This window comes from Podarcis bocagei, assembly GCF_964188305.1.
Source record: "Podarcis bocagei genome assembly, chromosome: 14".
Lineage (NCBI taxonomy): Eukaryota > Metazoa > Chordata > Lepidosauria > Squamata > Lacertidae > Podarcis > Podarcis bocagei.
The window spans coordinates 53,515,567-53,538,384 of NC_138139.1; the positions used below are offsets into that span (position 1 = coordinate 53,515,567).

Consider the following 22,818-nt stretch of genomic DNA (forward strand, 5'->3'; position numbering starts at 1 on the left):
GAACTTCCTGACAGTAAGAGCTGTTCGACAGTGGAATTTGCTGCCAAGGAGTGTGGTGGAGTCTCCTACTTTGGAGGTCTTTAAGCAGAGGCTTGACAACCATATGTCAGGAGTGCTCTGATGGTGTTTCCTGCTTGGCAGGGGGTTGGACTCGATGGCCCTGGTGGTCTCTTCCAACTCTATGATTCTATGATTCTATGAAAGGATCCTGTAGTGAAATGGCTGGCTGACGCAAAGAGGACTGGAGGGGGGAATGTAAATAATATGTAGAATTTCAAATGGCGGATGGGAACAGCAAAGCAAAACTATTTATTTTGTGGAGGGGACATTAACAACATTAAAACAAATGCATATAATATTACAGAATATGCAATACAGAAACAACCTTAAGAAGCACGCCATTCTTCTCTATGACATTCTTGTCTGCCCTGGGAGGAGATGGTTTACATTAGAGTTGACATCAGTCATTGCATTTTCAAGCTTGCCGCTCAATGTTTTGGGCTCAACAGACTAAAGCTTGACAGCAGAGCCTAATTCACTGCCAAGAGCGGTATGATCACAGGCACGCAGCAAGCCCCAAGCAAACTCTTGGGCTGGGGTGTTGTTTCAGTTTTTGTTGTGTATGTGTGTCAGTGGGTGGTGGTTTTTTTTTGAGTTTTCTTTCAGATCTTGTGATTTATGTGGAAATTGTTCCATTTGGTTGTGTATTTTTGATGTTTTATTTATTGCTTATGACTACTTTTGTTATGTTGCTGTTACACTTTTCGTGTCGTAAGCCACCTTTAGCATGGTTTGAACTGTGGAAAGGTGGTTTACAAATAAAATTATGTATATATAGACCAGGTGACACAAGTCAGTTTCATATGTTCTTTTTTTAAAAAAAAGTTTTGATCCCTATTGAAGGTGCCATCGAAAACTATAAAATGCATTCCAGTCTTTGGAAAGCCAGATTTTGAATTTGGGCACTCAAGTCATGACAGCCCTCTTCTAGCCATTAAGCTCTGGAACAGAAAGGAAAAGAAATGCTAGGAATCATTTCCAATGTTTTCATTGATATTTTCACTTATTGATGTACTATCCATCTTCTGTCTTAGATTTTCTTAAGCAGCAAGCCTCTTCCAGGCTGCTCCACTCAAAACAAATTGTCCATTTCCCTAAATTGCTTGCTCAGATCTGCAGAAACTTTAAGTGCCCTTCTGGCTTTCAGACAATGAAAATGCCTTTTTCTCTCTTGCATGCAAAATCACTAGAAAACTATTATTGGGAAACACTCTTAATGTTTGAGGATAAACTTAGCATTTAATACCTGGTACATCCTTTTATGCAAGTTTCAAAGATACTATGCAACAATGGCAAGAGCTTGGACCAAGAGAATGCTCTGAGACCTAATGATATTCAACAACTACTGTCCAGTTGCAAATATCCACTTTGTGGGCAAGGCACTCAAAAGGGTCATGGAGATGCAACTGCAGGCATTCCTCAAGGAAACTGAATTTTTAGACCCATCTCCATTTGGGTTCAGATTTGATCCTGGCTTGGTAGCCCTGATGGATGACCTTTATCAGCTTTTGATGCCATTGACCATTGTATCCTCTTGGATTGCCTATGGGAAATGGGTATCAGGGGCAGTGGTTCCAGTCTTAACTCCAGAGATGCTTTCAGAAGGTAGCATTGGATGCTCCTCAGCTTCTTGGCTTTTGAGCTATGGGCTGCTACAGGGACTTTATTGCCTCCAATGCTATTTAATATCTACATGAAACTGGTAGGAGTAGTCACTGGGAGTTTGGGACCAAGGTGTCATCAGTATACTGATGATACCCAACTCTATTTCTTGGTAACATCTGAATCAGGAATGAGAGGCCCTGGTGTCTGAATGCAGTGGTGGGCTGGATGAGAGCTAATAAACTGAGTCTGAAACTGAATCCTGTCAAGAAGGAGGCTCTGTGAGCGAGTAGTTCCTGGATCTGGGAAGTTGGTAACCCTGGATAGAGTTGAAAGAGCAGGTGCATAATTTGGATGCGCTCCTAGATTCAACCCTGTTACTCTAGGTACAGGTGTCCTCAGTGGCTAGGAGTGACTTTTACCAACTTTGATTCCTATGATATCTGCAGCCATTCTTGGAACCAGATAGCTTGACCACAGCTATCTATGCATGTGTAACCTCACACTTGGATTACTGCAATGCACTCTAAGTGAGACTTCCCTTGGGGTTGATCTGCAGGCTGCAGCTGGTGGAGAATGTGGTGGCTAGGTTGTTTGTGGGGTTTAATGCCCACAAGCATATAACACCTTGCTTGTGGTATTTGCACTGGCTGCTAATTTGCTACCGGGCCATGTTCAGGGTGTTGGTACTGACATATAAGTACCTACATAGCTTGTGACCACATTACTTGACAGACTGTCTTATTCCTTATATACCCAATAGATGTCTGTGGGAGATTCTCTCCTGCAAGTTCCAAAGACCACAGAAGCCCACTCTGCAGTAAATCAGAGCAGGGTTTTTAATGTGGCTGCTCCTGTCCTGTGGAATAGCATCCCTGTCAAGAAATGACAGGTGCCCACTATCTACACTTTTCAGAAACTGTTGAAGCCATTTTTGTTCCAATGGGCTTCCCCAGCTGGGTAAATGGGTCTTTACCATGAGAGTCCTTGGGTTGTCATTCTGTTTTTAATTATTTTATGTGTAAATCACATCAAGATGGTAGTTTAGAAGGTGTTTAATAAATCAGTTACACTACTACTACTATTACTATGCTATGTTGTAATAAGCTAAAAGGGTAAAGGCCCCTGGATGGTTAAGTCCAGTCAAGGGCGACTATGGGGTTGTGGCGCACATCTCGCTTTCAGTCCAAGGGAGCCGCCGTTTGTTCACAGACAGCTTTCCGGGTCATGGTGCCAGCATGACTAAACTGCTTCTGGCACAAGCCACAATGGTACCTATTTAACTACTTGCACTGGTGTGCTTTTGAACTGCTAGGTTGGCAGAAGCTGCGACAGAGTAACAGGAGCTCACCCCATCGCAGTGATTCAAACCACCAACCTTCCAATCGGCAAGCCCAAGAGGCTCAGTGCTTTAGACCACAGCGCCATCCGCCTGTTGCTATAGCTAAGCAGCACTCAGCATGTCCAATGTCTGAATGGAAGATCTGCCTGAGATCTCTGTGAAAGACACTTTGAGCTTTCCAGAAGCAGAATGTATGTGATTTATTAAAACAGGAAATGTTTTCACGAGCCAAATACTAAGGTGTATTGGGTGAACTGTTTTAGTCTCATCTGCTGCTACTATTGCTACATCTAAACTTAGTTAATTGTTGTTAGGGTTACTGAGAATGTATAAGAACTTATTTGAATACTTTTAAAAGACTATAGAGATATACTCTAAAACATAATGTATAAACTGAGGAATCTGCCTTATACAGAGTCAGACCATTGGTCCAACTAACTCTGTATTGTCTGTATTAGGGAAATAAATAAATTCATGAAAGATAAATAAATTTACATAAATAAATAAGTAAATTTATTTATAAATGTAAACGTATTAACTTTCATAACTTTTGAATTAATTAATTGAGTTGTTCATTGGTGAATACTTTGGGGAAATAAAGAAATTAATTTTTGCTGCATTATTTTATTTTGGTGCATTTGCAAATTAATTTAAAATGTTACTGAGTTTGTAATAGATTTTTGTCATGATGTATTTTCTCAATTAACAGAGTGTAATATTACAATAATCAGGATGTGGGCTTCCAAAAAAGAAAAAAGAAAAAAAGAGTTCAAGCTAAAAAGGGGTGCTTGCAGAGGAACCACCATTATATAATATTTGATTGCTTTGGGCTTGTTACTCATCATCTAGGCTTGTGACAATCTCACTGAAATGCACTGCTATAGTAGATTTATGTGCTCTTCTGATTTTGAGTTTTGCAGGGTACAGATTGAAGTGTCATAAGAAACCATGAAAATTGGTTTAACCAGAAATCATGGCAAGATGCAAAAAATTAAACACCCGTCCTGGCAATGATGGCTCTGGAGAACTGCCTTCAGCTCTCTGCATCTTACAGAAGGGAGGAAATGAAGATGGGGTAGAGGAAAGCAGAACAGGCAGGATGTGTGTTTGTGGAAGCCTATTGAGAAAGGGAAGGCAGTACTCATTGTGATCATTTTTTCTTAATCATCCGTTATCTTTTTTCAGTACTTTTATGAGTTCAGTTGATTGTGCTATACACTTTTTTAAAAAAAAGACTTCAAAAGTGGGGATTTTATGTTGCTGAACATCTTCCCCAATATCATCACTTAGATTTCTGTTTGGCTTCTTGTCACAACTGGACAAGAAATTTGCTTTCCTGCCTTGTAGATGGAGGAATATTTGAGTGCTAGAGGATGCTCAGATATGTCTCTATAACGCTAGTATGGAATTCAATCTATTTATTAATGGTTCTTTAAGAGGAAGTGTGATGTAATTCATCTCAGATTTTCACATATACTTTTTCGTACAGCATGTTGGAGAATCGTGCAAAAAAAGGAAAAAAAAGAATTGAGGACTGATAAATCATGGACAGAGTGAGTGAAGATCTACATCAGGAACAAGGGAGGCAAAATAAAGAGCTACATTGGGATCTGTTGCCCCTGTGGATCCTGCTGCCTGGGGCTCAAACTGTTTTTGAGAACAGATATCAAAGTCCAAGTACATGTTTTAATTGTGATATCCCTTTCTGTCTTACAGGTACGTTATCCCATCCTTGCAAAGATCTGATGCTGGTTTTTATCAGTGTGTTGTGAGGAACAGAATGGGGGCACTCCTGCAAAGAAAATCAGAAGTTCAAGTGGCATGTATGTATGATTGGCATTTATTTCAAAAAATTCCTAATTTTTGCTCATTTTTCCAGATTACAATGTCATAGTCATTTTCCTGACCATTAGCTCAGGCCAGTTCCATTGTCTCAGAAAGGAATAAAGTTGTCCCCATTTCATCTCACAGAGCATGCTTAGTATGAGGTGAGTGCTTACCTGGACATTAATTCCATCTTCCAAATATATCAGTTGACAATGCAGACAGTTGTTATGCCTATAGTTTGGCAAGCTAAAGACCACCAAGGATAAGCCGCCCTTTAATGTGAAGAGGTTAGGAAGCTGCTAAAAATGCACATACAAAGCACCCAAAAGAGAGGTCAGGTTTAAATTCAGCAGAAATTAAATTCAACTGGAAATTAATGGGTTGGTTGACAGTCAACTACTCCAGTAAGACTGTGTGAGCCAACTCATTCAGGGCTGACACATCCAAACCTCTGATTGTAGAAACTGCCAAGCTTGACCTCTGATTAAATACTTGACTTTTACTTGGGCATAAGTGTTGATTTTCTCAATTATAGATGCCAAGACATGTGCCTTGTAAAATGAGTTTGATTTCATAATCAGCCAGTGCTTTGGGGTTTTTTATAGCCAATATTCTCTCCAAACTTAAAAAAGTTTCCATCTGAACTCTGAAAAACATGACTGTAGATATAAATTAGTGTACATATTCTAAACTGTGATTCAGTTGTTAGATTTCCTTTAAGATTTTCTAGCAAAAAACCCTATATCAGTATTTCTGTTTCACCTTTCTGCTCATTCAAGGGATATTCAAGGTGACTCACAAAGTAAATTGTCTTCCCTTCCTCCATTTCATTTTCCCACCTAAGCATGACTAGGCAGGGCTGTTTAGGCCAACCTTTTTGGCTGATTAGGCCAAAAACATTTATATCTACTTCTGCTGAAAAGCTCATTGGCTAGATAAGCCAACTTTTCAGAGAGCAGTTGCTGAAGGCTGTACTGGGTAGTTGGGGTTTATACTGTTCAAGGCTCAGATTATTTTGCAGATGGAGAGCATTTGCAAGATAATCTTCATCTTCTGAATTATTTCAGTCCAACCAGTGTTGGAGCTGTCTCCCACCCTCTCCTGCCTTGTTTCTTTATAACTCAGGACCAAACTTCACATTATGGAGACCAGCAGGATCTTAGCCTAAAATCAGCCCAAACTGGTTGGACTGGAGCAGTGGTATTAAACTCCCTTTCCCTGTGTTGTTTCCTCAATCTAAACTATTCCTCTCAGTCACCTGAAGGTGAGAAGGGAGGCCTTACCTTGTCACACACACCCATTGAACCTCAGAACCCCAGGCGGATGAGGGAGTTTGGCCTCAAAGGAGGCCCCAATCTCACCCTCTGAACCACAAAGTCCAAGAAGTGAGTCTCGGGGCTGACCCATAACCTGAAAGGTGACTACAGGGCATCACTAGGCTAAACCAAACTTTATTTTCCCACACCTAAACTGCCCAAAGTGACCAAATCTAGATGAATAACCTATTTAAACAACACAGCAAACCAACAAACACTCTGTCCTGCTATTGAGTATGAAGTAGGTAAATTTTCCCAATCTGCATTTTTGCAATCCAAAATGAGGATTGGGGGAAAATCCTACCTGGCCCCCCCTAGTGGTGACCCCGAAGCACACAGGGTGACAGGGAGGGAGAGTGAAAGCTGCTGCAAACTCAGAGGTTGGAGGGAGAGCAGATTGTCCCTTTTAGAGGGTCCAAGCCCTTCCCCCCCAGACCACCTTAGGAATGCACCCATTGGTGCCAAGGATTTTCCCACTGTGCCTTGCTTGCAAAGGTGCCCAGCCTTCTAGGCACCATCTAAGCCTTTTGACTGAAGGTTCTTCTTTCTATATTGGAGAACTTTGAAACTGGATTTTTAAAAAAACTTAATCTGTATCAGTAAGTTTAGAAATTATGTCCCAAGCAGGGCTGTCTTTGGCAGATGCGGCGCCGGGGTGCAAATATCCTCCCAGAGCCCCCAAATTACCACCGATAGTGGGGGGCGAGCTGTGCCCTGCCGCAGAGGCTTGGGAGGGAAGCTGTGTGCCGGCCAGCCATATGGTTGGCGGGGTGCAGCTTCCATCCTAAGCCTCTGTGGGGATCGCTCTCCTCCCGCGGAGGCTTGGGAAGGAAGCTGCATGCCTGCCAGCCATATGGTTGACGGGGCGCAGCTGGCGGGTGTGCAGGGAAAGGGGAGGCCGCTGGCAAAGCCGCACAGCTCCCCCACTTGCTGGGGCGCCCCTGAGAGGCCGAGGCCCTGGCACAATGAACCACTAACCCCTATGGGAAAGATGGCTCTGGTTCCAAGATCTGGTATTACTGGAGGAGAATATGGAGAGTGCTTCCCATGGAATTGAGGCATCTTCAGTTAACTTCTTCTGTTAGTGGAAAATTTTATCCACCAGTTCCATATCATCATCTGCCTGTGGAGAAGACAAGTAGAAATATCACAAGTAAGATGAAGTTTCACTGTTTGTTTATACTCTACACGTCTCTGTCTGAGACTTTGATTATTGTTCCTCAGGGCACTTAACTGGAAGGTCAGCAACAGTGGCTGTCATTTGATAAATGGCAGGAAGATGAAGTGGGTGAATGGAATTCTTTATTAGACATGACCATTTACAAGGAAGTGATTAAATGGAGAAGATAGGTATCATGAGGGAAAATGTGCTGAATTTATTTTTCCTGCAGTTTAATATTAGCATCAAGAATAATAATGTATAATGCTGTGTGAATTGGTCAAGCAGCCACCCACTCTTCTAGCTAGTCATTATTTAATTCCTGTTCTGCAGATATCATGCAACACAGACTGGTTAAAAAAGCTAATGGGACTGTAAAATATTTAAGGTTTAACCAATACTGGATTTGTGCAGAAACTAATAGTGGGGCTATCTTAGCCATATTTGTTTATTCTTTATTTATTTATATAGAATTATATAGAATTTCTGTCCCACCCTTCTGTCGTTGGGGGCCTTACAACAACGCTACATGTTCTAAGACATCTTGAGTGAACTGTCAAATTGCCCAATTCTTCCCCACCTCCATTCTGAAGTGTGAATGTTCATCTCACTTAAGCATTACATAGTATGTACATAATGTAATTTAACATAATGTAGCATATTATATAAAGCAGTAACACCCACATAAATACTTTGAGCATTACAGCTACAAGTTGCATGCTCATTTTGTTAGAAAAGCACTTTTGGAATCATACCGTTTTCGCCCGAATATAAGCCGCACCTGAATATAAGCTACACCTTTAAAATTGGAGGGGGTGGGGAGAAAAATGAAAAAATATCCGAATATAAGCCACTCAATTCCTCACTGCTCCTGGCTGCATTCTGGGGGCGGGGGCCTACACTGTGTTGCTGGCAGCCTTTCCCTTTCCTCGCTCTCTCCCTTCCCAGCCTTGGGGGAGAGGATGGAGAACTATTCATGGGGCAGGCGCCACTTTGCCCCTCTCCTGGCACTGTTTGCCCCATGCCAATGGCTGCATACCATAAGGTCACAAATAAAAGGCACATTTTATCTTTTCACAGTCAGAATTTGGGGGGAAAGTGAGGCTTATAATCAGGCCAACACAGTACAGTGGTACCTCGGGTTACAGATGCTTCAGGTTACAGACACTTCAGGTTACAGACTCTGCTAACCCAGAAATAGTACCTTGGGTTAAGAACTTTGCTTCAGGATGAGAACAGAAATCACACGGTAGCGGCGTGGTGGCAGTGGGAGGCCACATTAGCTAAAGTGGTACCTCAGGTTAAGAACAGTTTCAGGTTAAGAACGGACCTCCAGAATGAATTGAGTTCTTAACACGAGGTACCACTGTATATCGTCCTAGAATATAATTATTCTCATAGGGTATGATAGAGGAAACCAGTTTCCAGTGTAGGCACTAGTTGTGCTAAATCCTCTGATAAGGGAATTGACAGAGAAAACTTATACTCGCATTACACCAGGACTGGAGAGACACTGCCGCTGTTGCAAGCAAATCCCTGCCATACTGTGCTCAGTGTGGAGGGGAGGAAAAAGCTGCACACAGCAAAAAATATAAAGACAGGAGAAAAATGGCAGATACGTCCACAGCTCTCCTGGCAATACCGCCACAGCCCACCAGCCAATCACAGGCCACCCACACAGAAAGAGTCAATGAATATATAATGGAGTTGCTCTCTCCCCAGTACACCTCCTGCATCACCACAGCAGGCAAAGCACAAGAGGACACCACTGTGCACCCACACCAGCAGCCCCAGTGGGGCAGCCAGAAATGACCCAGGCTTCCCTCCAGGCATTTAAATATAAGAACATAATAATAGTCTTGCTGGATCTGGCCAATGGCCCTCCTAGTCCAGCACCCTGTTCTCACAGTGGCCAACCAGATGCTTGTAATAATAATAATAATAATAATAATAATAATAATAATAATAATATCTTTATTGTCATTGCCCCCTCTCGGGGACAACGAAATTGTGGGAAACGTGCAAGTGGGACTCAAGCTGAGGAGTGTCCCCCCCATGGTAATCTGTTTTTCCTCAAAAACAGTCAGTTCCCCAAGGCCTGTTCATGGAAGGACAGCAAGGGGGGAAGCCAGTCTGACTTATCTAGGGAGGGAATTCCAAAGCCTGGTAGGACTGAGAGCAGGATGGGTTCATATGAGGGAATAGAGTCTTTCAGACAGCCCGGACCTAAGCCATATGGGGCTTTGTAAGTCATAGCCAGGGACACAGGTGGTGCTGTGGGTTAAACCACAGAGCCTAGGACTTGCCCATCAGAAGGTCGGTGGTTCAAATCCCCGCCATGGGGTGAGCTCCCATTGCTCGGTCCCTGCTCCTGCCCACCTAGCAGTTCGAAATCACGTCAAAGTGCAAGTAGATAAATAGGTACCGCTCCAGCAGGAAGGTAAACAGTGTTTCTGAAGCGGCTTAGTCATGCTGGCCACATGACCTGGAAGCTGCATGCCGGCTCCCTCAGCCAATAAAGCGAGATGAGTGCTGCAACCCCAGAGTTGGTCACGACTGGACCTAATGGTCAGGGGCCCTTTACCTAAGTCATAGCCAGCACTTTGAATTGTGCCTGGAAACAGACTGGTGGCCAGTGGAGAAGTTGTCATGTGTTCCCTATAACTAGCCCCAGCCAACAATGGCTCTTTGAACCAGCTGAAGTTTCTGAGCACTTTTCAATGGCAGCCCCACATAGAGTGTGTTGCAGTAATCCAAACAGGATGCAATTAAGGTGTGTGTCACCATGCTTCTAGCTTGCAATGAATTACATTTGAAGTATTTTTCTATACATGTCAAAGTTTAAATTCATAACATTCCTGGAAAAACATCAACAACATTCTTAGGCAACCTTTATGGTGCAGACCATCATTATACCCCTGAAATAATTAGCTGAGTTGTAAATTAATGCAGACAGAGACACATAAGAATTGCTAAACAATTCTTAATTAGAAAATGTCTGAATTGTGAAAGCTAAACTGATCATTTAACAACAGGGTTAATTAGGACTACTTGCATGGTTCAATACTTCTTTTTAAGTAGGTAATCTGATTACAACAGTAAACAAAAGATGCAGACTTTGCGAACTATATGCAGTTAATTATTTTAATCCTAGAAAAATCACACCGGTAATTAAAGCTTCTTTGGAGTAAGACCCTCCTCTCAGGAAGGGAGGGAGTTTATGGGAAGGAAGGGAGTTGATGGGAGTCAGATGGGGATGGGGTGTGGTTCCAACAGCTCCACTCAAAAACTCCTAGGTTGGAAGAGCCGCTAGAACAATGTCTGTGTACCTGCTCAGTGCCTGTCTTCAGATCTCCTGTCTATGTTGTACCTGCCCATGGACTGCTCTATCCTTGCCTCTTGCCTGACCCTTTGTTGTGCACTCCATTTGCTTGGATTGGTGATGGATACTGCTTTGGTTGCTGCTGGCAAGCTCCCCGTTTACTTAGAAGCCCAATGGTAACAGGATATATGAGCCAAGCTGGCAATTAAGTTCTTTCTCTCAATTTCCCCATTTTCAGATGGATGTCTACTGGGGGAAAAGAGAGAGAGAGAATACTTGCGGAATATCTCCACCCCCTTATTCAGCCTGGACACTGACGTCCAGCTATGAGGGGCTTCCAGTGGTTCCCTCATTGTGAGAAGTGAAGTTGCAGGGAACCTGGCAGAGAGCCTTCTCAGTAGTTGTGCCTATCCTGTGGAACACCCTACCATCAGATGTTAAAGAATTAAACAATGAAATGACTTTTCGTAGAAAGCTGCCCTGTTTCAGGGTGGGGGGGGGAGTTTGATGTTTCAATATGTCCCTTTATATTTTGTTGGAAGTTTCCCAGAGTGTCTGGGGTAACTCAGTCAAATGGCTGGGATATTATTATTATTATTATTATTAGTAGGAGTAGTAGGAGTAGTGTGGTGCCACACCATCTTTCGAAGTGATGAAGCTTGCTTCACACTTTCTCTCTCATTATTTTAGTATTTATTTATAGCCTTCCACATCTACTGTATGTCTCAAGGCTGTGTCCAGGTGGTTTTAGGGTGGCATGACTGGTACTTGCACTGGTCACTGCACTGCAGGGGGCACCAAATGCTGTAGAACAGAGCATGAGAGGTGTGTATTTGAGTGTGTGAGCGCACCAAATTCTAGCCTTACTCAGGGCGCTGAAGTTTGATAGCTCCAAGTCTGTCACTGGCAGTGTACAAGATATAATGGAGCAACAAAAAAAAAGAAAAGAAAAGAAAAGAAAAAAGAAAAGAAAAGAAAAGAAAAGTCAAAAACATTTTTTTAAAAAGATGAATTTAAAAACTACAGAAAATAGAAACCCATGGCAGAAACTTAGGCACCTGATCCACCAATGATGATAAAATTAACGTCAATAGTTTTTATCACTATTGTCACTATTTTTTTTCTTCTCCTTTTAGCTTTTATCCTGTATAGTTGGTTTGATCAGTGCTGATGTTTTATTTTGGCAATGTTTATTTCTGGATTGCATTCTTGTAGTGGAGAGGTGGGATAGATTTCTATTAAAATAAAGATTCCGGTACCCCTTACTTGCCCAAAATCCCCGTGAAAGAGCTACCATAGAATTGCAACGTAAAGCTGTTTTGCTTACATGCGCCTTAGGAGTGTTTTTTTATATTGCAAAATTACATTTTAGAAGCTCTTCTGCTGTTAAATGTGTCAATTTTCAATTGGGGGGAAAAGTCAATTGCCTGTCCAAGGAAATGCAAGCATGCCTTAGTGCTGACGGAGACATTTCTTGGGTGTCCTCCTAGAGTCACTGGGCTTTGCCTCATGCCTCGGTACACACCCGCAAACTTGCACTCCTCAGCACTACCCCAAGGTTGTTATCTCTTGCTGCTTAATTATGGCAATGCCAATGACTGCTATAAAACATAATTATTATTCTCTGTGACCCCTTTTAAAAAAACACTTCTGGGTTTCTTAATGTAACTTCTCTTTACAGACATGGGGAATTTCCAGGATGAGGACCAGAGGAAAACAGTGTCTGAAGGGCAAGCCACAATCCTAAACTTTCCACACATCACAAGCTACCCCAGACCGCAAGTGACTTGGTTTAGAGATGGGCACAAGATTATACCAAGCAGCAGAATGTAAGTTAAAGTAAATTATTGTTTGAAATATGACTAATTGCACTTGATAATGCTGCTTACACGTTAAGCACCCTAATTAAGGTCTGGAGATAATAAAGCAAGCTAATGCATCTGTATAGTGGAGATATGTGGGTGTTTTAGGACTGGGTTTAAAACCCTTCAGCAGAATAATTTGTGTGATAATAATATTTTGGCCTACTCCTGTAGCAGCCTGATCCTTGCTCTTTCTAACCATTGTCTTGGCATGCTTTTAGGAAAGCACACAATTATCCGACTAGCAATGATTTCCGGTATTTACCTATAAAATGGGGTTTTGCATACTGTGCTGCTGTGCTTGATACTCTTTTCTTTGACAATGAAATGGCAATTAGTTTTTGTTTTGTTTTATACTCTTTTACCCTGCAATGACAGTGGTTTTTTTCTCTCCTTTGGTCTAATTAGCACTTCACCCATTCATAGTGAAACAGTTGTACTCTGATTACCTAAGCATTGTCTCTAGGTGTACCAGTGTTCTCAATTTTGACACATCTAAAATGCCAATCTGATTTTAACTTGAGCTTTACCCTTCCTGTTAATTAGGGTATTTTAAAACATATTTTAGTCCTCCAGCATTTCCCTTATGTAATTTAGTTAGCAATTAATGGATCATCAAGGCTTTTTGTATGTAGTGGATCAGCAATGTCAGAAGAGCAATGTACATACATCCAGCTGTCCAAGGAATGTTATAGGAAGATTGTGTGTGTAATAGTTGACTGTACCTCCTTGTCTCTTGCCCTTAAACCCTCTATGACTGCCCCCCTCCTTATCTCTCCACTCTTATATCATGATATGTCTCTGGCAGGGCCGGATTTAGGTTTGATGAGGCCCTAAGCTACTGAAGGTAATGGGGGCCTTTATATGACCAGCTGTCCTTTGTCAACAACAAATTGTTGCTGTTTTTTGTGTTGAATATATTCTATATGGTAATTTATGGACCTAATAGGTATCTAAAGCCATTTGGACATAACAAAATATGTATTTTACCAAAGTAATTGTTGAACTGAAATACAACTAAGAAGTTGTATATTTTGGGGGGGGCCCAAGAGAGTGGGGCCCTAAGCTATAGCTTGTTTAGTTTATACATTAATCCAGCACTGGTCTCTGGCCATTAGCTTCACCCCTCAGAAATTTCCTGGCTGCTCCCTAAAAATTGTCATTCATTTCATTAGTTATATGTTGCTTCTCAGGGATGTTCCTTTCCTGAGGTACCTCACAACTTATTAAAACAAAGCATAAGATAACACAAATATAAAACTATAATGTAAAACACAGCTAATCTAAAACAGTATTGGAAGAAAATAATAGACTTAAACTCACTCAAAAGCTGTCTGGCTTTCTTTTAAAAATCTGTAGGGTTCTCCTAAAAAGCAGCAGAGAGGAGGCCATATGCATCTCCCTGGCAAAGAGGTTGCAGAAGTGATGGGGTCATGACAGGAAAGGCTCTGTCTCTGGTACTTACCAGCCTAACAATTTTTGCTGAAGGACCAGAGAGCAGGGCCTCAGAAGCCAAGAGTAAGGCTCTGGCAGGTTGATATGAGTGCAGGTGGCCCTGCAGATGGCCTCAAAAGACTCCTCCTCCTGCTGCCCTATAATCTGTGGAAATGCCTCCTGGAACACCTGCATGATACTATGTCTCTTGCTTCAAATCCCTCCCCCAAACCTACTTTTTATTTGAAGCCTTTGGCACAACCCCATCTATACTGTAACATAACTCCTTGTTACTGAAGCTACTGCATGTTGTTTCCCTGTTCACCTCTGCCTCTCCTCCATCTTTTGATGGCCCTGTATCAAATTGTAGACACTGAGTTTCTTGGGACAGGGATCTTCCCTCTTGTTCTCTGTAAAAGTACCATGGACACTAATGACAATTTATTATTAAAAATACTTTTAATCAGGGAGAACATTCTATCTTGTTAATTTTGTAATTCTTTTACCCTTTCCTTGTTAAGTACAATGAACATTTGGTTACCTTTAATTGTATATTAATAAATGTTATGCCATTGAATATAAGGGGAGCAGCTTTGTCAGAACAAAAGACTAAATATCAAGGCAGGGATTCAGGATGGGGTTACTAGGGGTTCCGTTGCTTCAGAAATATAAATGTTAGAATTAAAATGTATCAAAATATAGACAGCACTCACTTCATTTACATTTTAATATCTATTTTTGTTATTTTCCAGGCTTGTATGTACCAATGCTCAGATAGTAAGGATGTAGCCTTACTATCACTGATAAATCTGTAAAGTAGAAACTATATATTCTGATGTTTAACATTAACATACTAATTTACTTTTTATTTTTTAAATAATCTGTCGAGAGAGATCTCATTATAGTTCCTGACACATTATCTCATCATTCTTCTTTTGGATATATTTTTGCAAACTTTGTTCATTCCTCCTTATTCTTCCTAATGGTTACTATTGACACCTTAAGATGGTTTCTGTTCCTACTAGAGACACCCTGAACTTGTAATAAGTAGAGAAAATAGTCCAATTTCTTATTCTTCTTTGTGGGTCATTAAGTGGGTCATTAAGTTAAGAACTGTCAGTTATTTAGGCTAGGATAGAAAACCATTATGATTCAGTGAAGAGATGAGTTTTCACCTTCCTTCCCTCGTCAAAAGTCAAGAGAGAGATCCTGCATATATGAAACTGCAGTGACTGAAGAAGGGAGTTTTCTTCAAGGGGGAAGAAAAGCCCCTGGGCAATTTATTTCAGATACTAAGGATTGTAAATTAAATAGTTTCATAACTCAAAAATGAATAATCATTTTTTTTTTAAAAAAACCCAATTCAACAATGTATTGATTCAGCTGGCAAATTTTTTTTAGCTGTGTCTGGCAAGGATTGTTTTTGCTAGCAGTTCATTGCACATTAAATACAATGTGTAAAACACATGCTCACACAGACCACACTATTCATTGCTACCTTGTCCTTGGCTACATTTCTGGCTGGTTCTTCAAGAGATGAGTCATGCTGTATACTCCAAGATGCTCCATTTTCACTTTGGTTGTGGCTAGGGTAGCCTCTTTAATGCTCTACAGAAATAACATTAAAAACAGTTCAAAAGTGGGATCTTAAAACTGTAAGGTCACATTCTACCATCTGAAGGTGAGACTTTACTTTCTGACAGCTACATTTTCTCTATCCCAGTAATGCTACCAAATTTAGCTTCTGTTGTAATGTGTGTGTTTTTTTTACTAGTAAATCACTTAAACTCAGAAGAAATGCAATGTTTTTCTTTACTCTTGTCCTATACCTAACAATCTGCATCTTTTGCTTAAGGTTAGAAGCTGGTTCAATAAAGATGAGATTTTACATTTTCAGAAATGGGATCATCCATTGTGTGTTCCTTTCTTCCATTTAAATAAGTGAAAGTTTCTTCTGGGTAAACATGAATAGGTCTTACTTGCAATTGTATTTTTATTATTGTTTAATATGAAGGAATGGTTATTGAAGTTATTGGAGGCAATGTTTATGTGTTTGATTAGAGAAAAACCATTGTTAATTGTTTTGGACTTTTTGTGGGAAAAGGAAAGGGAAAGAATTTGAGAGATTTGGGTCTGAAGATTGAGAAAATATTGCCCAACAGAAAGTAGAATAGTTGGATGTTATCCTAGAGTGAATATTTTGAATAATTTCTTTTATGTAACTGACAGTCGGAAAACTAGAAGTCCTTTTAATCTTTTCTTTTCTTCTTTCATTCTTTTCTTTCTTCTTCTTTTATTTTTCCTTTGGTGTCCTCTGCTCTGAGCCATTACTGGGGTCCAAGGATTACACTCACACATGGAGGTAATGGATGGATGGAAGGACCCTGAGTGGGAGGAAGGGAAGGAAGACATCTCAGGGTGAGAGATTGGGAGAAGAAGGGAAAGCTCCCAGGTGAAAGCTGGGAGGGCTCACCACTTTCTGTGTGAGACAAGGGTTAAGAAATACCTTTAAGAGAGGACTCTGTGTTTTCTTTCTCTGTTTTTGTTTTTATTTAGTTTCTTTTATCTTGTATTTTCATGAAAAGGGTCTAACAAAAATCTTATGAAGAAAAAAGAAAAGAAAAGAAAAGTTCCAATGTATTTTAACAGCCCTAGGGTGTTTTGACCGTTAGCATTTCACATCTAACCTTATGCAGTTAAACAACTTTATTGCTTCATGGAGAAAGATGCTTTGCTGATTGGAGTTCCTTGTTCAAACAATCAACTGAGTCAGCTTCATTAACTCTGAACTCCCAAAATTCGGGATCTGCCCTGTCCAATACGCCCTGTCCAATACACTTAAAAGCATTCAAGCAAAGGAGGAGGGTGACCAAGATGATTAAGAGTCTGGAAATCAAGCCTTGAGGAACAGTTGAGGGAGTTGCGTATGTTTAGCCTGGAAAAGAGGAGACTGCCAGGAAATATGATGACATCTTCAAATATCTAAAGGACTGTCACAAGGACTTTGGAGCAAGCTTGTTTTCTCCTGCTCTGAAGGATAGAGCTAGAACCAATGGATTCAAGGTACAAGAAAGGAGATTCTGACTGAACAATCAGAAAGAACTTTCTGAACAGTGAGAACTGTTCAACAGTGGAATGATCCCTCCCAACTCTGCAATTCTATGGTTCAGTGAAAGATCAGTTATTCTGGGAAGCAAAAGCCTCCATGCTGTATTTAGCAAGGTTCCTCTAGCAGCAAAAGAAGGAATGGAATATTTTCAAGAGAGAGCGCACACATTATTGTGGTTTTGAGGGATGGATTGAGGAGGACAAGTTTAGCTCTGTCCCATATCATCTACCAACTGTGGCAAGTTTCTCACATTGCCTAATTATGGAGTCAGCATAGTTGTACTCCATGGGAAAAGAGGTTACTTGTTCATTGAGACATCCTGATCTTTTCTATTGGTGGTGCATAGCAAACTTGAGCAAACTGGCTTGCAGCTCCCAGGCAGTTTGGCTGAAGAGTTGATATTCCACATTAATTCTTTCCTGTTAAGGCTGTTCTCCAGGCTCCTGTTAGTTAACATTGAACTTTTGATTGTGAACTTGCCTTAGCACAGCTTTTCAGTAGCATTTGATAAATACCTGTCTTAGCAAAGCTTATCTTTGAGTTCCTCTGTTGTGTTTTTCTACAAATATCAAAATATTGTTTAAACTTTTTCTAAATTGTGGAAATCTAGATGCCTTCATTGTCATAGTGCACTGTAAAGTGATAGATATTAGGCTGCTTCTGAACTAATTTATTGGCTTTTGCATTAAACTGCTTTGGATTATTTTTTATTAATTATGCTGCCCAGTGCTTTGGTAGTCATTTCTCATATTTATTAAATAGTTCTTTAATGCATGCTGTGCTTGAAATGCTTCATCTAAAGGCTCCCTTGTGCTTGCTGGATCACTGCTCTGAAGATCGGAAGTGAAGTTATATCTTTTTAAGACTTTATCTAGAAGGTGTCTATAGAGAAGTAAAATGCATGATTTGCTCCCTTCTTAAATCCATCCACAGTAAATATTCTGCACTGCTTTCATCCATTTGGTACTTGCTGATTTCCTTGAGGATTTTCTGATACACCAGCTGTTGTGGACGCCACCCCTGCTCAACTGTGATAGGATGATTTACCATTCTTGTGCCAGGAATGTAGTAATCCAATTTACTAATTTTGATCTCTTCATTACATGTTATCATTTTAAGCTCTTTAAGTTGTTTCAGCATCTTTTGGGTTTGCTTATATGTTTCACTCCTTATATTTATAGACAGAAAAAACTCACTAGGTGGTTGCTTTTTATTTGAGTCGTGCTGATATTTAAATTAATTTACAGTCTTCAGTATCTGAAAGAAAGTGCCTGGTTATTAGTTTTTTTCTTCAAGAAAATCTGCCTTCTAGTAGTTAATGGAATTATTTTTGGTATAGAACAAGTTCAGTTCAAGTTATTGTTTGATAATCAGTAGCATTTGAGATGTATAACTTACTTTATGACTAGTTTGCTAGGGCAACCAGAAGAACGATTAGTAAAGCATTTTTATCAGATAAGATCTTTTATATAACTGAACAGATGGCTAAGTTTTTCCTAATTACCTTGCACAGAAAAGGGCAACTGACCATATTAACAAAACTGGAGAAACTGTATTTTAACTCTGCATTTTAACCTGAATGGGTCTTATGACTGTAATAAAGTTATGGATTGCCGGGCAAAAATTATCAGCAAATGTAGCTCATCAAAAGTGACAGAGATATTTCATTCTCCTTGGCTTCTTTGCAAGAACAAGGAAGTCATCAGAATCACCTCATTTGTATTTCTTCTTCAGCTGCATGATGGGTGTCCAAAGGCTGCCCCGTGCTGTCTGGCATAGGTAAAGGTAAAGGAACCCCTGAGTGTTAGGTCCAGTCGTGGGTGACTCTGGGGTTGCAGTGCTCATCTCGCTTTACTGGCCGAGGGAGCCGGCGTACAATGTCCGGGTCATGTGGCCAGCATGACTAAGCCACTTCTTGCAAACCAGAGCAGTGCACGGAAATGCCGTTTACCTTCCCGTCAGAGCGGTGCCTATTTAGCTACTTGCATTTTGACATGCTTTTGAACTGCTAGGTTGGCAGGAGCTCCTCAAGGGCACACTTAGTGTTTCTGTCTGTGCAAAGTCAAGACATGTGCAGCAGGGCTTCCTCTGGCTGTCTCACCCTCAAAATCTGTGAGGAATTCTCCCACTCCCAGTGCTAGTCATTCACAAGAGTGGCCCAAGCAGTTTCAGTAGCCAGATTTCTGCAGGGTTGAAATTATGTTTAATTTTACATAAATTGCTATATTTTCATTGTATTGTATTCAGATTGCTATAAAGAACAAGCATGTAGCCAATATTTTTCCATAGGTAGCTGATGTTTTTTGACCCAAGGTTGTGGTAGGCTACCTTGTGGCTGGGTCTTATGTTTGGATCACAAGTTGAATCACAAGACAATGATGAAAGGACCTGCAACCTGAGTGTCTTTGCTAATGTTTATATGTGCAATCAAGTTGCTTGCATTATACAGACACACAAAGAATTGCATGTGGCAGTTGGTCTTTGGGTGTTGCAGTAGAAGAAGAGGGAGAAACAATTTTTTTTTTTTATTTAGCTAGAAAGCTACATTTTAGTAAAAGATGTTTAAAGGCTCACCCTGGGACTAGTGTAAAAAAGTTTATAAGACTGAAACAATGTATCTTTTGCCATTTGTAACCTTTTAAACCAGGTTTTCTTAGGAAAGGAACTTATTTCTTGTGTTAAAGAAGATTTCTTCCTGTGCAAAGGTCACATCAGAGATCTTCCTCTGGTGCAATATGTAACATGCAGATCCCATCAATTGTCAAGCTGATTTGCCACATGATCAAGAAGGTTTTCCAGAAATGATAAATGAAGACTAGCCTTTTGTTATTTCTCAGCAGAATCTTAAGGCCTCACTTAAGAAGGAATGGGCTGAATCCTTTTGGGCAAGGGACCCACTGAGCACCAAAATCAATGGGTTGGCCAGTCTCTAGCAGGTAGATCTTATTAGTCAGGAAGGGTAAGAATTAAATATACATGTGGTCAGCTGGGCCTCTCCAAGCTACTTGTCCACACACTTTAGAAAGCACATGACCCTGTAGCCATCCTATTCATGTGTAAAATAAAGTAATATTGTAATTAATTTAGAATTGCATAAAACAATATTGCCTGTTTGTGCATTTTCATAGTTGACTGAACACCTATCTCAAAAGCTCTCTGCCTTTTGGCACTTTACCAGAAATACCAAGACCTATGCAGTGCAGATTCACATGCGTCTCTATGTTTCAACAACAGTATATCAATGCGTGCTTGTTTTGTAAGTGGCTATTTATACTTTTGTGGCTTTTCATAAGCTGCCCTGAGCATCAAATGATAAGGCAGTATATGGATGCCTAACATAAAACTACAGATTTATGGTAGGTGTACATTTGAAGCCATGCTTTCTCTGCAGTAGCAAATCTGCAAGGAGACTAGCTGCTCGTGCAAAATCCAATACAACCTTGATTTGAAAGAGCAAATTATCTTAATTTTATCTTGTCTCATAAAGAGATTAGTATATAATTTTTCCCTTGGGAAATTGTATGTATGTACTAGTGTCAATCTGAGGAAACAAACACTGCAGGTGCTTATCATAGTAGACAGGAATACATGTTTTAGAAAGTGCCAGGCTTCTACTTAACTATAGGTTGTTTCCATCAAAGTGCATTCCTTTCTCTTCCAGCCAAGAACAGGAGTGTCTTATCCCTCTTACACGTGCCATCCTCTTATGGTGTCCTATAATTCCTGCAATACACAGATGAAACACCTCAAACTTTCAGATTCTGTTGTCGTGTTAAGCTTGCTTGTGCAATAATATCAGCAGCCTGTCACATGCAGGTGGCTAGATCTTCTCAGGTGAATTATAGGTATTTTTGTGTGTTTAAATGCTAGAACTACCATCCAGCTCTATCACTGAAGGCTCAAGCAGCTTCAGTTTCTTCAAAACAAGACAGTCCTGCCCCCAGGCTTACAATCTAAAAAATGATGCAACACACAAGGGAAAGGGGGCAGGGTAGGAAGGCAAAAACCAAAACCAAAACTCAGGCACCAGTTTCTAAACAGTTGCTCCTATAATGATCAGCTGGCATAGTTGATGGGCAGGAGGTGCCTGGTGAAGCTGGGCCTCCAGCAAATCTGATGAAATGAGCCCTGCTTCCCAGCTCTCCCACTGCTGGAATTTTGTCAGGGCAGATTTATATAATCACAAACAAAAAATATTGCATATGTGAGGAGTGTTCACAAGAGTTGGTACAGCTGAACTAATACAAAGCTGTTGACCTCATCCATTGGTGGGGAGCCTAAACAAGGAAATTCCTAACCTCATATGTCTTTGTAATTGTTCTGTTGAAGTCTTTATTAACATCTTTTCATGCATGTAATGTTGTCAGGCATATTGTGCCCTTTCTTGCTAAGATAGATTGGCAAAGACTGCAATGGAACACTTAGAACATCATAGCTATAGTCAGTTACCTTCGTATGGCTAGAAAAGGAAGCAAATAAATAAATAAATAAATAAAACTCTGAAAATCACCTGCTAGGGCTTGCAGTTTTTGCTTTGATTATGCAATGGCTCAGCTTAATGTTCTATCTATCCATTTTTCACTTGAAAACAAACACCACTTTATTGTACGTCTGCTGAACCAATACCAGTGCTGCACTTTTCTGCAAATATTAGCCTGCCTTACAGCTTATGCCAGTTGCACATAATTGCATTTCACATATACCAGATAATACTTTAATTAAAATTGTGATAATTAGCATGTATTTTTAATGAACAATAAATTCTGAGATTGCCAAGCCAATGGTGCATTTTCTGAATAATACTGCTGCTTATGGTGGGGGGAGAAAAGAAAATGAAGCTTTTAAATATGCAAGGTTTATTTTTAGAATGTCAGTATTTATCCATACATACATTAAAACTCCCAGATCTGTATAGGTTGCCTTCTTGAGCTACACAGCTAGAGATATAAAAGCCAACACAATGAAGCTTCCCTCCCATTGTTAGGGTTTAATTTGAGTAAGTCTTACAAACCCTGCCTCCTAAATCATTTCAGTTTGTTACGGCCTCTTCAAATACGCTTTCCACTGCTGGGTGGCTGTTAATGCTTCATTACCTGCTTCATTTCCACCCTGGATGTAGACATAAAAGATTATCTTGTTGCCAGCAATGGATGTTGATGTGCCATAACTATTCCAACATGCAAAGGGCCTATGTTACACACATGCTCACTGACCTAGAAGTCCTGTGTGTGTTGGTTTTAATTTGGTTAAAATGGAAAAACAAAACAAAAACCTAGCTATGGTAAAATTTTATAAAAGAGAATTCATTGGATATCTAAGATCCAGGTTTTGATGCAAGAACTCTTTGGTAAGAGAGCCCCAGCAGTGATTTAAAATCACAAAACATGTAGCAAAGTAAAGCATGGAAATCTAGGCTTCTAGACTGCTGTTTGTGGATTTTAGCTCTGCTTTTAACACTATCCTCCCCCATAGACTGGTGTCCAAGCTAGAGGCGATTGGACTCTCCAACTCCACCTGTCTCTGGGTTTTGGATTTTTTGTCAGAACGTTCTCAGAGGGTTAAAGTAGGGTCACACATGTCCACAGCCCTTAGCCTTAACACCGGCTCACCACAGGGTTGTGTGTTGAGTCCCCTGCTCTACACTCTCTATACGTATGACTGTACAGCCATCTATTCCAGCAACAAAATCATCAAGTTTGCTGATGACACTACGGTGGTGGGGCTCATTTCAGGAGGGGATGAGTCCGCCTATCGGGACGAGGTGGAGCGGCTCTGTGTTTGGTGT

General features: G+C 40.5%; 1 protein-coding gene across 7 annotated transcripts in view; it reads left to right on the forward strand.

Annotated features, from left to right (window-relative positions):
• The window catches only part of SDK1 (sidekick cell adhesion molecule 1), a 598,536-nt gene that overhangs the window by 139,854 nt on the left and 435,864 nt on the right, over positions 1 to 22,818 (forward strand). For all 7 annotated transcript variants that reach the window (XM_081169333.1, XM_081169337.1, XM_081169338.1 and 4 more), the window contains exons 4-5: positions 4,721 to 4,827; positions 12,310 to 12,457. In XM_081169333.1, coding sequence (XP_081025459.1) covers positions 4,721 to 4,827; positions 12,310 to 12,457 — 255 coding nt within the window. The remainder of the gene's footprint in view (positions 1 to 4,720; positions 4,828 to 12,309; positions 12,458 to 22,818) is intronic.